The 21060-nt window shown below is 38.4% G+C and overlaps 1 protein-coding gene across 2 annotated transcripts in view; it reads left to right on the forward strand.

Moving 5' to 3' along the window:
* LOC137256116 (uncharacterized) overlaps positions 1-20341 on the forward strand; it is a 43977-nt gene extending 23636 nt beyond the window's left edge. For both annotated transcript variants that reach the window (XM_067793820.1, XM_067793821.1), the window contains exon 2: positions 11556-20341. In XM_067793820.1, the coding sequence (XP_067649921.1) occupies positions 11645-14524 (2880 nt within the window). In that variant the 5' untranslated portion in view covers positions 11556-11644 and the 3' untranslated portion in view covers positions 14525-20341. The remainder of the gene's footprint in view (positions 1-11555) is intronic.
* The last annotated feature ends 719 nt before the right edge of the window (positions 20342-21060 follow it).

Genomic DNA, 21060 nt, shown 5'->3' on the forward strand with positions numbered 1-21060 from the left:
AAGGTCATCAATCATTTATTACAACTAGTAAGTACTTTTGATTTTTCTAACTCGATGAACACATATCTAAATAGCATAGTACTTTTTGTCTTGAAAGCGAGGTAGGGGTCGAGCTATCCGATTAATTATTTACTACAGGCTTCCGTAACTTTCGCTTCGTTCTCACAAATATAATCCATTTAGCACGAACTGCGGGCTCCGGTGGAAATCAGTGCATGGTGACACCGTCACCCGACCACTGGGAGCAATTGAAGACAAATTTTGGCATGTCTTTGCTGACATTGAGAAATCGCACATTACTAATGGATAATTCACTGACACTTATACAGATCTCTATATTTCAAGAAAACAATATTTTTTGGAAGAGTATTATTTCAAACATGTTTAATATTCTCTGCACGTTTTATTGCAATGCGATTTTGGTGTAGTAAAATTTAAGTTCTAATTGCCAAAAATTAGTGAGAAAGTATTATGGTGTTGACAGGAGGTGTTTACCAAAGAAAATGAAAATTTAAATGTTGCCGTGATATGGATAAACAAGAACATTTTATCCCATGAAAACGTCTCATGAAAACTGAAAGAAAACAAAAACCAGGAATAACAATTATAAGACAGTCACAAGATGAACACCGCAACCTCATCTGCCTTAAACCTTAAAGGTCACATGCAACGTATAACACAACTTTGCAGATTCTGATAGTTTTCGGTATGTACTTACCGAAACAAATCATCAAAAATGCCAATTTAACCTATAAAGGTGAGAAAAAAATGTGATGTAGAAAAGGCCTGCGAAATCGGAGTTCAAACAATTCACTAAATTTCCAACAGCGCTGAGGGAAAAAGTGGTTTCAACAGCTGTGCTGCGCTGCGCCCATAACGCATGCGCAGTGAGTAGGTTCGCAGAGCTTGTACAGTATGCATGCCCGGAGTATGAGGTCGTGAGCAGTAGTCTCATCTTGGATGTGTACACAAACAAGCAAATAATCTACTCGTTACATAAAGAAAACTTGGCCTCTGTGCCACTGTCTGTGTTTTTTTAACACCGATATGTCTGCCTGCCTGTCTGCTAAAGACAATATGCAATACACAGATTCAATCATTGACCAAATGCAGTTTGAACTTAACACCTATCAGACTATATGCCATAAACAAAAACAGTTGATTTATGACTCAAGCACCCCAGTCCTGTCTCTGCCACATTGTGTAATTAGGCAAACATACATACACATGTATACATGGCATGTTTTTATGTCTGTGGGTTGCAAACAAACTCCATTTTTCTCGGATGACTGGATCTGATGGAAAGTGGTGCCAACTCCTGTCAGTTTCAAGTCCTGGTTTGTACTTGGACGAATGACAGTTTCCAGCCTCGCAGTAGTTCACCATCTCTACTGAAATGATTTTTGATTGGATCCAATGCAAATTCAGAAAATATGTATTTACAAAACCCAACATCTCTATATGCATTCTTTATGGATAACAGCTTCTTCTAGTGTAAATGGTTTTGTTTGACAACGGTATATGAATCCATGCTGAAAGGGTGCATCAAGTACATTGAATGAAGTTGTTATAATTATCCATAAAGATTCTTGCTTTCTTGTGACTAGCCATACTTATAAAAGGCCCATCAAACAGATCATCTTTCAGAACACACAATGTGCCCTTAGCGTATCAACAAATGAACCTGTACTGTCCAAATAGTGATACTATCATTTTTTAAGTCTCCACGCTAGTTTTAATACTAACCGTGATAATCTAGTGGTTTTAATGTCCTTCGTAGACAGGTTCTTCATAATATCCATATGTATTCTTTTTGTCATATATGTTCTCGTCACGATATGGCTGCGATATTGCCGATGTGACGTTAAATATTAACTCACTCACTCACTCAACAAATGAACCAGCCTATCGGAAGTCGTCGTTACCCTTGAGTGCACAGCCACCCGCCATGACTGGGTTCGGTCTCCCGAGTGCTTCGTTTCGAGGGAAGTACAAAATAGTGTACTTTTTAATCGCAATTGTACGCTTATAATTTTGTTTATTTGGGTTTTTTTAACAAGCATGTATGTTAGACGTCATGAATAAGTGATAATTGTGTTTTAATTATGTTTGATTTTTTGGTTGCATGTTACCTTTAACCCTAGCGTAACTATATATTCCTTTTAAATGGGTTCACGGCGTTTTTTATAGGAATGTCCAGAAATGAGCGACATGATATTATCATCGAACTGGGCCATACTGCAATTTATGTACCTTTTATCTTTAATATATTTTACATCATTAATCTTTTAATATACCGCTTTTATGTACAGCATGCCCTACATTTATGTTCTCTATTTACTTAGTGCTGTATAAATCAGTGCTGGTGTGTGATATTCATATTGCATGCGGTTTGCTCTGCAAATCTCCTAACAGCAGTTATGGAGTTTTTATAAGCTCTTTTAGAAGTGAAAATGCTATATACTTAAGCTTTCACTTCGAGAAAGGTCGACACAAAGGCGTTTGAGCGTAATCGCAGTGCAGGAAACAATTTCGAAACCACACACTACTTAAAATGCTGCATTTTAATTTTCAGGTTATTGCCCTGTCCTTGTGGAAGCATTCTGTGGTACACAAGGTCAGGGAGACTATAACAGATTATTCCTGGTAGCGTGTAATTTACTTTTTCCTCTGTTCTGAAACCTAGTTATGAAACTTAAATATAACTCATGACATTTAAATAAGATATATGGCCTCCTACTCAATGTTCCGCACTGCACTAAGATATCAGGACCTATCCAATTCTATAGTCCCCATCAAATTGGAAAAAATGCAACCTCGTACTTGTTTGTATCCCGAAGTCCTCAGCTGCATTGACATTTTTTTACCTGATAATTAAACTAATTATAGCACCCGAGCTGCAGATGTTGCCGGGAGAACAGTAAATGATTGATTTTGTCACCTGAAGCAAACTGTCGTGTTGTCATGATAACCGTTTACCGTAGTATCCGTCCGTGTTATAGAGATCTTTGCCGGACGTTTACTGGCACACGTGAGTACATCAGCTATGACGTTTATTATTTGTAAATTTTGTGGTTTTAATTGTAATTCCTCTAGATGTACTAAACAGTTTCGGTTGTAACTGTTATCGCTCAGATATTGTTGTATAATCATTAAGGTTATTGTCGTAAACGTAAAAAGCAAAACAACAACTAAAAACAATAAAAGTACAGCCTCTTACAGAGACGTCGAATCTCTGATATGAACGTGTCAATATACTCTTTAAAAAGTAGGGGAACTTCATTTTACGATGAAAAATATGAAGGAGATTTATCGGAGTCAATCAATGTTGATATGATAATGATAATATTGAATGTTTTGACAGTGCATCACTAGTTGCAGTTCCTTACAACCTTAGCTATTTGGAATGTAGTCGCTATTGAAAGATGTATGTCATGTAATTTGCATGCGTACGATTTTCATTCTAAAACAAACGACTAGAAACAAGCATTACTATGTGAAACACAGGATACTTCTCGCCTCGTCATGAAAGTGACACCAAGAATTATATTGAAGAAATTCGTAATGGCTGTCACGGCTCACCTCAGAAATCAACGTGACTTCCCACATTATGTGGCATGAGGAATGGAACCCGAGTCTTCGATGGGACAAGCGAACGCTTTAACCACTGGGCTACCCCAACGAAGACGAGGGAAACTTTGAGTGTGACACGCGCGTGGTAGTTATTGTTTTACACCGCACATAGCATTATTCCAGCTATATGAAAGACAATCTGTAAATACTCAGGTCTGGCCAAGGCACTTCAGTGACTAAATCAGAGGCATCGTCCTACGCATTTCGGGACACAATAGTCAATAGTCATAGTCAATGGCTGTAAGTCACCCAATACAATTAAACAACTGTATCCAAGACTACGCCCTACCATGCAACCCTATCTGCAAAAGGTTGTGCAGAGTTGAGAGCTGAAATTCAAAACCTTCATTCCTCGGCTGTAGACGCATTACGCCTAACAAAGAGGATAAGGCGATTTCTGTGGTCACGCTGACCCAGAATGGAATGTCGCGTTTTCACACAGATCGATTCGGAACACTGCATATACATGGAAATCGTAGGAGAAGACGTGATTTAGTTTTGTGTTAAAATGAGATATTTACGGTTTTCAAGAAACCTATAAGTATATGGATGACAGGTTTTCGGGAGCTTAGGGTCAGATTGACACTTGTGAAGTCACAATATTACGTAATAAAACATGAATTAATGCAGTAGGCAAGCATTGTGACAATGGTCGCATGATTTATGTGAATATTGAAAATAATGAGTGAGTATGGTTTACAGATTTTTTCGCAATATTACAGCAATATCACGACGGGGGACATCTGAAATGGTTCTCGGACATTGTACTCATGTGGGGATTCGAACCCGGCCTTCGGCGTGACGAGCCAACGCTTTAACCACTAGGCTACATCACCTCCCCTGAAAGTAATGGAACATATTATCAGCCTATTGACAATTATGAACCAAATATCATAAGGAATGCAATCTGAGAAGATAGGACAGAAACTCAACCTACCGAGATTGTAATGCTTAGGAAGGTTGAACAATTTAAACATTTATGTATAGTTATAAACAAGCATGTGATAACAGACTACGAGGGTAACGCAAAATCAAAAGTGGATAAACTATCAAAAAAACCTTTGACAACTGGAGACTTCGAAGCTTAACTATTTATTGTAGAACATGATCAAATTTCCAGGTTTCTTTATCCTCTATTCTAAAATAAACCAGAAGCTCGCTGAAAAAGGATTAAGAGACGTTTATTTAATTTCGTATGGTACAACTCGTGGGAGAAGGTTTCAAAAGATATTTGAAAGATGAAAATGAAAACATAAATCTTTACATTTATTACTAGTGGGTAAACATATATTACTAGTGGGTAAATGAATTAAACTTGTATAGATCTTAAGATGTTTTAAGACAGAGTAGCTTTTGGAAAAGTATTATTGAAAGATTATTTATAATCTATACTGTGCAATTTTTACTACAATACCATTTTAGCGTGATACAGTTTACATTTAAACTGCCCACATTGTGTGAGAAAGTATTGCAGTGTTGACGGATGGACTTTACAAAAGGAGATGAGGATTTATGTACTGTTGTTATCTGGAATCATAATATTCGTGTATAGCATTTAGACTTCTAACAGAGATTATTAAAACACCATAAATGCTGATAAGAGATTTGTTGGGCAAAGTGTACGCAACAGGAATACCACACCTAAAACACGCACGCACACACGCACACACACACACACACACGCACACACACACACACGCACACACACACAACCGACAACTATGTGTTACGAGTTCATTGTTTGTTACCTCTTCCCAGTTAGAATTAGAAAGAGTAAAATATATTCACACGTGTATTAGCCTAAATAATGTATGTACAAAATGAATTACTTATTTAGCACCAAAAAGCTAAGAACTTTAAGAAGACCTTCATTTTTTAAAGAATTGTGGCTTTATTTCACAGAGTGAGTGAATTTAGTTTCATGCCACACTCAGCAATTTTCCAGCTATATGAAATAATCTAGCCTGGACCAGACAATCCAGTGATCAACGGCATGAGCATCGCAATTTGGGATATGTGTCATGCCAGCCAGCGAGTCTGACCGCCCGATTCCGTTAGTCGCCTCTTCCGACAAGATGCTGAGGATAAATTTGAAACCGTATCTTCATTGGTCTTCATTTTGGAAATCACCTCAATACCTTAACACGTAACTCACATGCACATTGCTTCCGTTATACCGTTTGTGTGCAACTTTTATGTTGTAATAGTGTAAAAAAAACTGCCTGAAATCAGTTCATTTGTACTCCAATATGAAATTAAAATGTTTTAACTGTCACGTTTATCTACAAGTGTATAAGGCCCCGTCAGCTATAGCCATGTTCATAGAGCAGTGTCTGTTGTATCTAAGAGTGAGTGAGTTCATATTTAACGTCACATTGGCAATATTTCAGCCATATCGTGACGAGAACATTTTGATACTGAAATGAAATATGTATACATTATAAAAACCTGTCGTTAAAGGACAGTAAAACCACTAGAATATCACATTTACAGTTACAACTAGTGTAGAGAGTTAAAACAAATACCACTATTTGGACAATACAACATAAAATACGGGCTGTAGATCGCCAACAACTGAAGGTAGATCACCATACTAGGGACTGTTGTATGAGAGAAGTTAAATTATTTGATTAAAGTGTCATACACTTCATAAAAGTGCCCGACAGTCATTGACTTATGAATTGATTGATTGACACTAAATATACATAGGACATAACTACAGGGCATGTTGTACATTAAGGTAGCATGTTTGGCGATTTAATAGAAAACGACTAGTGCATCCTCTCAAAAGGCCTGTGTATATGCCTCCCACACACATCAGAAATGTGGACAGAAGCTTTTGATACTCGTGAAACTTATAAAATACGTTATATTCAATGAGCGCGTAGTGAGGAGTGACCTGTGTAAGATTACTGACTTTGTAGTGAACAGAACGTAATATGAATAAATGAATGAACGAATAAACTGAGTAGGAATGTGTTGTACTGTATAGTGTGTTTTACTGTTTTTCAATGGATTTTCGTGAATAGCGAACTACGGATATAACGAACTAATTTCAGTGGTCCCCTGTAGTTCGTTATAAAAGTATTTTACTGTACTGTAAATTATGATAAAATGTAAAAGATACATGAAATACGGTACGATCGAGTGTGATGATAGTATCAAGTGACTCATTTATGCACAATCCTGTGAGAAAACACATTACAAACCTTTGACGTAAAAAAACCACTCAAATACATTTTAGTGGTTTAAATAATTATACATTTTTATTAGCTGAATAAATATTGTGTGAGCATGGAAGAGCTGTAATGTTTTTTAGAAATGATTATGGTGGAACTCTCTACCTGATGGAGAGGAGAGAGCCTGTAATTAAACCCCATGTGACTGGAACAGATTGTGTTTTGGAAGGGTAATCAAATCTGGAATAGTCATAAAGAGAGTGAACCTACTAAAGTACCACTTAAGGGGTTCATAATTCATGGCTTGGAGAGGTGGTGATGATTTTTATGGAGTTGCAAATAGAATGTGAATTGAAATGCGAAAGACAAATGAAGGACTATTGATGAGTTCACGGCTTGAAAATAATTTTAAAGCAATCCATTTTAAAATTTTACACTCTATAGTTCCATACAATGTGTACTAACACAAAACCGAAGGGCCACCGATCCGGAACAATCAATGTTTCTCGCCAACGATCAAATTACGAACACAAGCCGCAAGCTGGTCTGCTCCTGAGAAGTAGTCAATATCGCCAGCCAGGTCAGATTGCCTACTTTACCTTTCACTGAATAGGGACTGGTCGCCCACGTGAGCCTCGTCCATCACCGACCGTGACGGACACGGGCTCTGGGATACTGTCCACCTTGGCAGAATTTCTTCAACCTAAACAGTGGGACATTAATTATAGGAACGGTGAATGTTCATCACATGATGTTATTTGAAAATACAACTGTTATATCTTGCCCGGTTATGACAAAGTGTCCCTGCTGTGGGGACAAATTTTCTAATGCCATGAAGGTATACTGACTGATCCAACTTGATCCTATTCCTGTGTTTTTAGCTAGATATTTAATCATATCATATAAAAATATTATGTCTATAGCCACGAAGCAAGCCCTTTTTCGTATACGTTCAGTGTCGTTTGATTATTTTAAGAGGTTTCCAACAGCCTGTAATGTTGACATCGAGTCTCTGAAATGATCCTATTTTACTGAAAAGATATTGTGAAAAGGAAGTCAGAGTTCCTTCATTTTCACGTGTCAGTGGAAATGTAAACTTATCACATGATCTCAACTTTCTTAGATACATTTGTTTCAGGGTGTGTGTGACAGACCTACAACCTTTACGTTACTCGCTGAATGATCAGTGTTTGTGACCTTGTTCATAGCATATATATTCCTAATAGAATCGCCTAGCGGTTAAAGCGATCGCTACGAAGATCTGGGATTAATTCCCCACATGGGTACAATGTGTGAAGTCATTTCTGGTGTCCCCGCCGTAGCATTAATGGAATGTTGCTGAAATGAGGGCAAAACTTACTTGTTATAAGATGCGCCTAACTCGCTACTTTCTTACCTCATTTGTCGATGTCCAGATGTTCATGATATTGATCACAGGATTGTTTGGTCTAGACTTTATTATTTACAGAACTCCTCCATACGGCTGGAATATTGCTGAGTGCGGCGTAAAACTAAACTCACACACTCACTCAATCTGTGGAATGCTAAAGAAAAAACAAACTATCTGACTGAATGATTCAATCTTCCTACATCGGCAAAAGACACATACCAAAAACACGACACACTCGAAATTCGACCTTTATTAAAAATTAAGTTCAGTAGATGGAACAGTAAAAAAATGCACGCGTGGTACGTGATGAGCGTTAACAGACCAACCCTACTTGTTCTCGGTGTTTCTTTTAATGTGCACATCTCCTCGGAAACGTATGAACTGGAGAGGCAAAAGAAACTTATAGCTCCTAGTTGATTTCATCATATTTAATTTTCAACATTTCTCATAATATGGTGTAGGGTACGTTCTTCATGCCGAAGACCTGGGTTCAATTCTCCACACTTTTGGTGTCCCCTGTCGTCATATTGCTGGAATATTGTCAAAACCTGTATAAAATCATACTCACCAAATCACTCACTGTCATAACACACACTTAGATCTACTTTTCTCTGAAAACTGACCAATGAAAATCCGGGTTAGAATTATAATAACCCAAACATGTCGTAAGTGGCGACTAACGGGATCGGGTGGTCAGGTCTCTCTGATTTACAGACCGCCGCCATATACGGAGGATATTATGCGAGTGTCCATGTCATACTATTTCCAAGACAGGGGCGGTGGGGTAGCCTAGTGGTTAAAGCGTTTGCTCCCCACGACGGAGTCCCTGGTCCCATTCCCCACATGGGTACTATGTGTGAAGCCGGTTTTTTCGTTATCCGCAGTGATATTGCTGGAATATTGCTAAAAGCGGCGTTAAACCACACTCAGTCACTACTTTTCAGACACCATTGCCGAAATATCGACATTTAATCACGAGTGTTGTAAACATAGTATGACATGAACACAATTGTGATATTTCGTTTATTAACGAAGAAATATGATTCATTAAAACACAAAACGAAGTGTCTGCTTATATGAAGTTGCGTCATTTTAAAGGTGGCGGAAGGATATATCAACGTAATTAGGCGAACGCCTTAGCACCACTTACCAGCAGTTACATTACGCGCATGTGAAAGAAATGCTTATTTTCATCGACATTTATTTGACAACGGGGAGAACATGAGCGCGGTGTCTTTGAAATTGTATCACACCCACACAGTTTCACCTGAAAAGCCCAGGTGTTTGGATTACACTTTCTGCTATTCCTACTCACCTGCAATCGATCTTGACAAGATCACTAACGTTGACTGAGAGCGGTAAAACCGATCGGAGTAATAATTTTTTAGGATGACTGACCGGCATATCTTACAGCTTTACGTGGCGAGTCCTAGATAATGCTGATACAACTTCCTCAATTCAAGCTGTGAGCTGGGTCAGAGATCTCCCATATTCTGTTCATAGGTATCTTTTCCATAATGGTATTGATATTGATTCATGTACATCTCGCCAATAGACCTAAGTTAGGTTAATGCAACGTGTCTCTAGTTTTAGTCTGTTTGCCGTGAAAACGTACGGATGAATTTCACATTAGACAAAAAACGTAAATCAAATAAAGTGAAATTAAGATAGCGAATACTCATAATTTTACCCTGCCAATTGCACATATAAATCACAGAATTTTTTTCAACCAAACGTTGTTTAACAAACGATCATAGTTTCAAATCTCAATGACTGCTTTGTATTACAAGTGCGGTGCGTGATGAACGTTAACTTGTTAACTTGTTAACGTTAACAAGCCCATGCTCGATTTAGATTTAGACAGGGGCTGGTTTTTTTGAGGACACCCCCTCTTGATCTTTCGCAAACATTGTGTCCAGATATTCAAGCTGGCACTGTTTACAATATATTGGGATCTGACACTCGTGAGACCATGCAGTATTTAGCCTAAACCCATCATGTATGTATAGAGAAAACATTAGAATCAGTTAGAATCAGATAGAATAGGTCTTCAGCAACCCATGCTTGCCATTAAAGGCGACTATGCTTGTGGTAATAGGCGACTAACGGGATCGGGTGGTCAGGTTCGTTGACTTTGTTGACGCATGTCATCGGTTCCCAATTGCGCAGATTGATGCTCATGTTGTTGATCACTGGATTGTCTGGTCCAGACTCGATTATTTACAGACCGTCGCTATATAGCTGGAATATTGCTGAGTGCGGCGTAAAGCTAAACTCACTCACTCAAAATCACCTACGAGTTTCAGTTGTAATCCACAAAGTTGCTTGTTTCATTTTTAAGCGCGTATACAGGTAAGACAAGGATATTGTATAGAAAACACATATCCAAAGTCTACGGGGAACAAGTTTAATGTGGCTTTTCTGCTATCTGAACAGATCTTTGCGATCATGTGTGCCAAAGAGCACTTGTTTGAGTGGCAATATAGAAAACAAATTGTACTCATAAAACAGCACTCATAAAATAAAGTCGTTGTGTTCCATGGAGCAGTCTCATGTTCTGTCATCTTGACTGTTTCTGTTAATCTTGTGATTATTTGTATCCCATAATTCATGTTTCTCTTCTACACTGAGCAGAACGTGTTACAAGTTTGTAACTGGCTGCTACACACTGAGAACACTTGAAACAGAATATCCTCTTCAAATCATATTTGTGAGATCTCTGATGAAGATTTTGCACGATTCGTGCCAAATATCGATGGGTATTTTAGATGTTATGTTTTCTTCTGTCCGTGACATATTTGACCGCAGCACACTCGCATAGAAGACACACTGAATTACTATCTTCGCAATATGGTCACTTAACAGGCTGGGTTTAGACCATAATTCAAGTTCCAGATTTCGTCTCGCCGAGCTCTCGTACCTTTTTAATATTGCAAATGACAGCTTATAAAGAAACCAGCTCGTATTGACATGTGTTCAACTTGTTTACAGTATGATTACCCGGCTGAAAAGGCGTGGCTGGTCAGTTTTGTGTCCACCCTCAAATACTATTTATTCCTTCCTTCATTTATTTATTCATACGTGGTGTAACCCGCCATCATATTGCTGGAATATTACTAAAACACCACAAAACTAAACTCACTCGTTAATGTTATCTATCCATTTAATTATTTATCCAGCGAATTAATCTCGCTGAAGTTTCCGCTCAGTGTGTTTCGTTGCTGCTTTACCGAGTATGAACATATTTCATGTCTGTCAAAAATATTTCCACATTCGTCTTACAGTATCAGTAACTCTAACCTTAAGAGCACATTAATTTTTTAAATTCAGATCATCTGCTATCGATTTTTCAGGTGTTGCTGAGCAACGTGAAGATCATCTTACCGCAGTTTAATAAGAGGCATAACCCTGAAGCTGACGAGTCGACAGTACATATTCCAGTATGAAAATCAACAGATCGTGGTTCTTCGCTGTGGTGATTTCATGCGCATGTCTGTTGGTTCTGTATGTTTTCATCGTACCCAAATACGCTGTCTACTCAAATGTTGGAGACCGGAGTTACCCACAAAACCAAATCCGGATAATCCACCGAGCAACGACGCACGGCTTGTACTGTATTGAGGAGAACATATGCAAAAACCGCACCGACGGGAATGTCTATACGTACGTGCGAAATGCTAACTTCTACAAGCTCACTGAAGTTGTTGACTACAAGAAAAACATCACCCACAAGAGCGAAGTAGTTCCTCTAGTTGTTCATTACGCATGGTACGGAGGATTACGAAAGGGAAACAACTTCCGGTTCCACCACATGCTCGCTATTTTGTCAGCCCATAAATTCATCAAACCGAGCAAAATCTATTTTTGGCACGAGATGGTTCCGACCGGAGAGTACTGGAAAGAGTTGAATGCCAAGGTTCCGGAACTGTGCCTTGTTTTCCGGAAAGGACCGATGGAAATTCGAGGCCGCAAAGTCGAAGTCCCGGAACATGTTTCAGACGTGGTTAGACTCGAGGCAGTGATGGAATTTGGGGGGTTGTATTTTGATCTAGATGTCATGATACTCAAGCCCCTAAATCCCCTTCTTAAATTTGACGTTTCCATGGGATACGAGACACCAGGGGGCTTGTGTAATGGCATAATAATTGGAACGGCATGGGCTGAGTTCTTCAAGATCTGGCACAAGGAATACAAGTCTTTTAGAGATGATCAATGGAACTTCCATTCTGTGACACTTCCAGGAAGGCTGGCGAAACAGTACCCCAACCTTGTGCACACAGAAGCCACATCTCTTCACAGACCCAACTGGAAGGAGTTGGATCAGTTATATGGTGTTGGGAAGCTTTATGATTGGAGGGAAAAAAATTATGCCTGCCATTTGTGGATTCGAAAACATAAAACGGAGCATAATTCCACCGATATCAAAACATGGAACTCTACTGTTGGGGAAATGTTCAGGTGGATCTACTACGACGACTGGAAACTGCAGTTGCCTGGGCAACACGTCAATTCTACGAACCCTGTTCTGAACAAATTGTGTATTCTTAACAACATATGCAGGGCGAATGACACAGCGACAATTTATACATATCAGAGGGATAACGATTTTATGAAAAATATTGATTCCCCCGTGAATTTGGAACGGAACATTAAGCATCAAGAGAAAGTCATCCCAAATATTGTTCATTTTACATGGTATGGCGGATTAAAGAAAGGTAATGACTTTCAGTTTCATCAGCTTGTTGCTTTTCTAGCAGCTCACAGATTTATCAAACCGGGTCATATCCTGTTCTGGCATGATTTGGTTCCGAGTGGAAATTATTGGAAGGAATTACTTCAGAAAGTTCCGGAAGTTGTGCTTGTGTACCGCAAAGCACCATCTGAAATAAGTGGCAGAAAGATATCGGTTCCAGAGGACGTGGCTCACGTTGTGGGCTTAGAAGCCGTGCTAGAATATGGTGGTGTGTATTTAGACCTTGATGCTATTGTTCTCAAACCAATGGACCCCTTGTTGAAATATGAAGCAGTTATGGGTGAAAATCTAGATGGTTTATGCAGTGGAATACTAATATCGAAACCCTATGCCGATTTCCTGAAGATTTGGCACAGAGAATTCAAAACTTTCAATGACAAAAACGGGACTTATCATTTCGGAAGTATGCCAGAGTACGTAGCCAAAAAGCACCCCAACCTGATTCACATAGAAAAAACGTCCTTGCATCGACCTGACCATTCTGAAAAGGACGCATTGTTTTTGGAAGGAAAGTTGTTTAACTGGAGGGAAAAGAACTACGCTGTTCACCTCGGGATACAATTTCATGAAACTGTACACAACCCAGAGGATATCAAAGCCTGGAACACTACTGCTGGTGAGATATTTAGATATGTCTATTACGGAGACTGGAAATTGACACCCATTACTACCGAAGGAAAAATATGCATTTACGGAAATTTGTGTAAAGACAAAGAATCGGAGGTGGTGTACAAATACATACGCCTTCCGAATTTTATGAGTAAGGTTGAATCTGAAGTGGACCTAAAGCTGAATATTAGCCACAGTGAAAGAATTGTTCCAAGTATTTCTCACTTTACCTGGTATGGAGGTAAAGCTAAAGGAAATATTTTCCGGTTCCATCACATGTTGTCTATTCTAGCTGCTCATAAGTTCATCAAACCCGAGAAGGTCCTGTTTTGGCATGACATGGTTCCAGAAGGCCCTTACTGGACAGAACTGAAAGAAAAAGTGCCTGAACTCACACTTGTGTATCGAGCAGCCCCAACTGAAATCCGTGGTAAAAGGGTTCAGGTTGCTGAACACCTGACCGACGTGGTTCGCCTTGAAGCTATTATGGAATATGGTGGGTTCTACTTTGACTTGGATGCCATGGTACTGAAACCACTAGATCCGTTACTTAACTATGACGTCACGATGGGGTATGAAACGGAAAATGGTCTATGCAATGGAATAATCATAGGAAAAGCTTGGGCTGATTTCTTTAAGATATGGCATAAAGAGTATAAAACATTTGACGATAAGAACTGGGCTTATCATTCAGTTACACTTCCAGCGATTTTAGCTAAGAGATACCCAAATCTTATTCACATAGAGGCTACATCATTGCATCGTCCTAACTGGCGCGAGCTGCCCTTATTGTACAACACAGGACGTCTGTATGATTGGCGGACTAAGAATTATGCTGTTCATTTGTGGATTCGGTTTCACCGTCCGGAACATAACAGCACAGATATAAAAACCTGGAACACTACCACTGGGGAGATATTCCGCCACATCTACTATGGCGACTGGAGGATACGCACATAGTGACGATTGGTGTTAACTATAAAGACCATGCCACCAACTAGGGCTACCTAAAATAATGATAATCGGAAATATCGTCGGTAAGAAACATTATTACTGATTATCGACATGAAAATTGTGTTATCGATATTACCGAACATGAAACTTTCTGATAGAAAAAAGATATTTAATTTCTCACACAATGAACATCTTTATTCGTGGTCTGCCTTTAAGCTGTATTCAGGAAGCATAAACATGTTACACTCACTCTTTCAGTCTTTCGCGGTATTTTTCCTCAAACTTACAGCAAAAATAGCTTAGTTTCCGGAAACCCAATGGATACTGTGTAATGCAGTTTCCGCTAGGTTTCAGTATCCAGAAACAGACAATTAGAGTTTCCGCGTAGTTTAGATAACTGAAACTAACGAGTCTAGGTTTCCGTCATATTTCTACAACTGTAACGGTCATTGGGAGTTTCCATTTACTTTCAGCTTGCTGAAATATGTATAGCAAGTATCATTTAACCAAACCAAGTGGATACTGGGTAATGTCGGTTTCCGATGGGTTTCTGTAGAGAGAGAAAATTATTTCAGTTTGTAGGGCATCGGCCCATTTACACAAAGAAATATAAATGATACTTTGCATAATGACAATAGGCAGACATTTGTGTTGTCATTACATCGACATTTAAGCGCTGATTTGATAAATTTAGCACAATTCAATAAAAGTAACATATCATTAGAAGTTATTAACTTTGTGATTTTACAAAAAAAATGTTAAATCATTCCAAAGAGGTAGATATGTTTTTCGTACCTTGGCATGTTTATCGCATTTAAATACTAAGTAGAGCTCATCTTCATTTCTATTACAGTTACACATCTTAGTTTCCTTCCGCGTAATATTGCATTGTAACAGTGATGCATTGAATCTTAACAAACATAAATGTCTTCTTAAGTCCCTAATTAAGTCTGAAAATGTGATTATCAAGCGACAATGATGATAGAATATTTTTAGAATAGACAAGACTGGATGATTCCATGATATAACTACTAACATTTTGCTTTGATCAATCAATTAATCTCTGCTTGAATAATGATAAAAATAATGGCACATTTCCGATATCTTGGGAAAGCCAAACATAACCAAATCCATACTATACTTTTAGCTTTCCAAGTAATCCTACCAACATAATCCAGTCTAAATATATAACAATAACCTTGTTTGGAATAAAGATCATTAGACATTCTTAATAGTTTACACCAAAATGAACAGTGCGAGTGTAGAAAACTGAAACTACCCAGTCTTGGTATCTACAGCCGAAACTGTTGACAGTTTCCATTTAGTATCAGTACGCTGAAACCTTGTTTGATTGTATGACCATAATTGAATTGAACTGAATTGCCTCAACCTGCGGAAACATGTTTATAAGCTTAGATGAAATGGCAAGCTCAGCTTGGTGCTGTTCCGTTGGGAGAATATGTTTCACATTCTGTTATATTTGCAAGATATATAGTCTCTACAGATAAAAGCTAACAATGGTGATTGTTTGTCTTTTACCATTTATTACATTTTATATAAAACAAAACGACAAACGTCAGTAAATCTTATCATATTTAATAGCTCACATTTCAATGTAACTCAACGAACAAATGAAAGCATTATGTATGTTTGTGAATTCACATAAAAAAATAACCTTCAGCACTTGAGAGCACAAGTGGAAGCTCCAGGACACCAACAAAGCTAGTTTTCACAAATGGAAACTTTAAGTAAAGTAACATTGTTAGTTTCCATTGCTTCTCCGATATTTCTTGATAATCAATCGATATTTAGCTACTGATTATCGATCTCCATAATCGGCGGAGAGCAGACCAAAATTAGCCGAATCTTTGACTTTGTGATACAAGCATCAACATTGGCGCGATTGCTCACCGTTGGCACCGAGTGCAGAAGTTGATCAATAAATATGAATAATTCAAGAAGGTCGCCAACGGTCGCCAACGGTCGCCAACGGTCGCCAACGGTTATACAAACATATTATCTTTTTGTTTGGACTATCATTTTTGGCCGACGTTTGTCACCCAGATGTCTAATTCCACTTTAGTTTAGCTTGCAGAACAATGTTTTATTGAAAACAAAGACGATTAATACATTATAGTGGTGGAGTTTTCTCAATATGGTAAGATAGATATATAATCGCTTTAGATTTTCTTGGCAGATTTTCATCAGTATTTATCTGAATGTGTTTTAAAGAGACACACTTTAAGGCTATTGGTGAAAATATTGTAGCAATATAATGATTATATAACATTAAAATATTTCAGTAATATGATACATGTATACATAAATCCAAAGAATGTATGATATTTAGTACAACATTTATGTTCATCTTTTGTCTGTATTACTGTAAACAATTATTCTTACACAGTTAACTCTCAAGAAATATCGTGGCACATAAATTGTGGCAAATAACATTTGGCAGGTAACAGACTATTTAAAATTTTTAGTTAAATATATACTACTCTAAAAAAGAAAGGAAACGCTTAGCCAGTAGTTTTCCATGTAATGTTTTGAAAATGAATCACAAGTGAGTGTGTTATAAGTATGTCTATGGTGAATATACGGTATTACCAGTATACTGGTTTATCGCAATACGATATTCAAAATAAATCTTGTGCAATATACTTCCTGAGAAACATGAAGTTCTTGTGATTATTTTTATGGTGTAAATTAAAATCTACACAGACATTAATTAACAATGAACTTCAGTTCCCAGTATATCGCAGCATGTATGGCAGTATATTGCACAGGCGTATCCGCGGGGGTGGGGTCACTATTACAACTCTCGTGAAAATGGAAGTGTGCCACACCATACATCCCCTTTCTCAAGAATGTGCACTCCACATGTTTCCTTTTTTTGCCATAGTTATGAACACATAAATGGTATGAACTATGTTTTCCGAAAATGTATTGAAACATTGATATCTCAACTCCAGCTAAATAAAATTATTGAGCTATATTAAAATCTGATTTTAAAAGTAAACCAAAGCATATACAGATTCTAACAAATATGTGATAAGTACATCATAGGTGCATACAGCACAGCCTATTCATAAGGCACCACGCTCTATCATATTTTTATGAAAGATGAGAAACGTAAGCCACAAAGCCCTCAATTCCAGCATTTCAGTCCGATACTGGACATATAACTCTTCATCCTAAAGCTCTTCTGATCATTTAGAGAGGCCAATGTAAATGGACAACCCAAATGGGCCAGGTAAGCAGTTACAGCATAGATGATTTTGAACTTTATACTTCCTTACAATAATTTTTTGTGTGTGTGTTTTTTTTTTGTTTTTTATAGCCATATCACTCAGCGCTCAATGTCTTTTAAATTATGTTCTTATATTAAGTGATCATGATCTGATGGAGGGATGAAAAATGGAACCTAACAAAATTTGGTATAATTTTGCCTTACAAATACAATCTTTCTACTTTTGGCATTGCCAAACTGATATATATATTTGATCAACATGAAAACTATCAACCATATCTGAGAGAAAAATGTCGAAACCTGGTTGAAAATTTTGCCTCATTTAACGTCTGTTTATCATATAATATGACGGCGATATTGAATTTCCTTCAGCAAAATGGATGTTTTCTAACCTATTACATCATCCAGTCTAGAGGTGATATGATTAAAGTCAAACGTTAAGACCACTTTTGATTCTGTTATGTTTTGATATCACAATACAAGCTATATTATCAAAATACACTAACTTAATTAACATGTTGAGACACAAATACGTTGAAAATCACAGAGAGTGTCTGTTTGTAGGGTCTGAAACAAAGATAGTGTAATATAAATGGCGGGTATCTTGTTATTTATTTTGTAACCAAACTGAACCTGTGCACATTTTGTTCCTTGTATCCTCAAGTAAATATTTGTTCCATAATCTGCCCATAATCTGTTATGACCTTTATTTTCATAGCCTATCACGCGCTTGCTGTTTCTGAAGGTGTGAGGGTCATGATGAGAGAACGTGTGAAGGTCATCTTAGGGGAACGCATGAAGTTTATGGTGGTGATCATTTAAAGGTCATGACGGAAGAACGTGTGAGCGTCATGATCAAGGACGTGTGAAGGCTGTGATGAAGGTATGAAGGTCATGATGAGAATGTGTGAAAGTCATGATGAAGACGGTGTAAAGGTCATGATAGAGAACGTGTGAAGGTCATGATTGAGTGAGTGAGTGAGTTTAGTTTTACGCCACACTCAGCAATATTCCAGCCATATGGCGGCGGTCTGTAAATAATCGAGTCTGGACCAGACAATCCAGTGACCAACAACATGAGCATCGATCTGCGCAATTGGGGTCCGATGACGTGTGTCAACCAAGTCAGCGAGCCTGGCCACCCGATCCCGTTAGTCGCCTCTTACGACAAGCAGAGTCGCCTTTTATGGCAAGCATGGGTCGCTGAAGGCCAATTCTACCCCGGGACCTTCACGGGTCAGGTCATGATTGGAGAACGTGTGATGGTCATGATGAAGGTGTTAAGTTCATGACTGGAAACGTGTGAAAGCCATGATTGAGAACTTGGCATGGCCTAAATCAGTCTGCCCAGGAACTAAAATATACTGCCGAGGAAAAGAAACGTAATTCTGGCTTTTTGTGAAGTTCTTGAAAAGACATAAACATGAACGGTTACTTTTATGAGGTTTCATACATTCGAAACTTTCGGGGTTTTCTTGTTTGTTTGTTTGTTCGTTCGTTTTTGGTGGGGTTTTTTTGGGTATTGTTTTGTTTGGGTTTTTGTTGTTATTGTTGTTGCTGTTGTTTAGAATAGTTGTCCTCTTCCGCCAAATGACCGCTAAAATTAGTTTGTAACTGACTTAAAGCAAATGGTATTACTTCTGTTACACTAGTAGACTGTTTTGCGTGTGAGTCTATGTATTGGAATGTTTTTACGTTAAAATCGTTTTTCTCTGTGATATGTTTCTTATTCTTTATTTTCATCCTTTGTGTATTGCATGTTGTTTCCGGAACGGACAAATTCAATTGTATCTTTCAGAACATTTTGTTTTAGGTGAATCCAAAATCATGTTTGTACGAGTATTTGTGATAAAGGAAAAACTATGGCTACAGATTTCATTTATTCTTCTAACAAGTTTATGCTACACTGGTTTCATCTGGCATGTGAGACGAGATAAAATGGGGTTTAACGTCGTGATACCTGCACATATATATACTGGCAAACAAGGATAAGTTGAGCACCCACCTGACACCTGACCCGTATTCGCATGTATGAGTGCCGCCCACTTGCACTTGCCATTGTGAGCAATGGGGCCCTAGCTTGTCTGCGACCAAGTTCTACACCGACCACATGAGAGCCTTGTGTGCAAGGCGTGTGGAGCTAGGCGTGGAATCAATTCCATTGTCATGCACTGCATGTGCACTGTCCTACTGATATGTGTATAGCGCCAATATCCAGCTGAGCTGCTCAAAGGCGCTTTCCATCCACTAAGGCTGCATGAAAAATTAAGTGTTTCTCAGGCAGTTTTTTTTTCAAATTTGCCGATGGCAGTTGGACATTTTTTTTTAAACATTTGACAGAAAAAAGTGATGATGAGGAGGAACACATTTTTTGGACACTCAGAAATACAGCTTGGGAAGTTGAGCACATGCCAATGAGTTGTAGATTAGGTCACACTCGTTCTCACAGATACTCATTCTTATAGTGGACAAGTGGATGCTCGGGACGCTGCCAAGAAAACTTCTTTTGTAAATGACAATAAAAGAATATTACGCGCTCAATTAAATGTGACGCGCTGGTGCCCAAGAAATATTTCACTTTTTCATTTAGCCTAATAAATCACGGACAGTTAATGATGCTTTCTCATCCCCACGATGTATCCATTCGCAGCTGGGTGACTGGGACACATAATGACCACCATCTGGTCATATACCAACGGATTCGTGGGTTTCTTTAGTGCACAGGGTTGTGTACGGAACACTAGGGGTTGTGACAACACAGAGTTTGCACACAAAGTTGAGTCCAAGGTTTTTGCTCACGGTCATACGGTCATACGTAGAGCACCTCAATCCCGGAACCTCAAGCATGCCTGGCGCCTTGGATAGCTCGCCCACCATTCAGCTTGCTGAAGGGGTTAACAGCTTTGGTCATTTGTCGTCCGGCTTTGGGTCAGAATCTTCGTGGTTCGAATTCCGGACCGGAACTCAATACTTTGACGGCCACTAAACACGTATGGACATGCATGTCCGTCATATTTTCACGGGCATACAACTAACAGGATTTATTAAACATCGTCAGTCTTAAATTATATTATTTTGCGTTTCACAGTAGATTGCAGTTTAATTACAAGTGGAAAGTATATCACTGCACCAAACAAAAATTATATATCACTTTTCATACAACCCGGGAACGTCCGGGGTAGAATAGTCCTTCAGCAACCCATGCGTGCCATAAAAGGCGATTATGCTTGTTGTAAGAGGCGCCTAACGAGATCGGGTGGTCACACTCGCTCACTTGGTTGACACATGT

This window comes from Haliotis asinina, chromosome 11, assembly GCF_037392515.1.
Source record: "Haliotis asinina isolate JCU_RB_2024 chromosome 11, JCU_Hal_asi_v2, whole genome shotgun sequence".
NCBI classification, from domain to species: Eukaryota; Metazoa; Mollusca; class Gastropoda; order Lepetellida; family Haliotidae; genus Haliotis; species Haliotis asinina.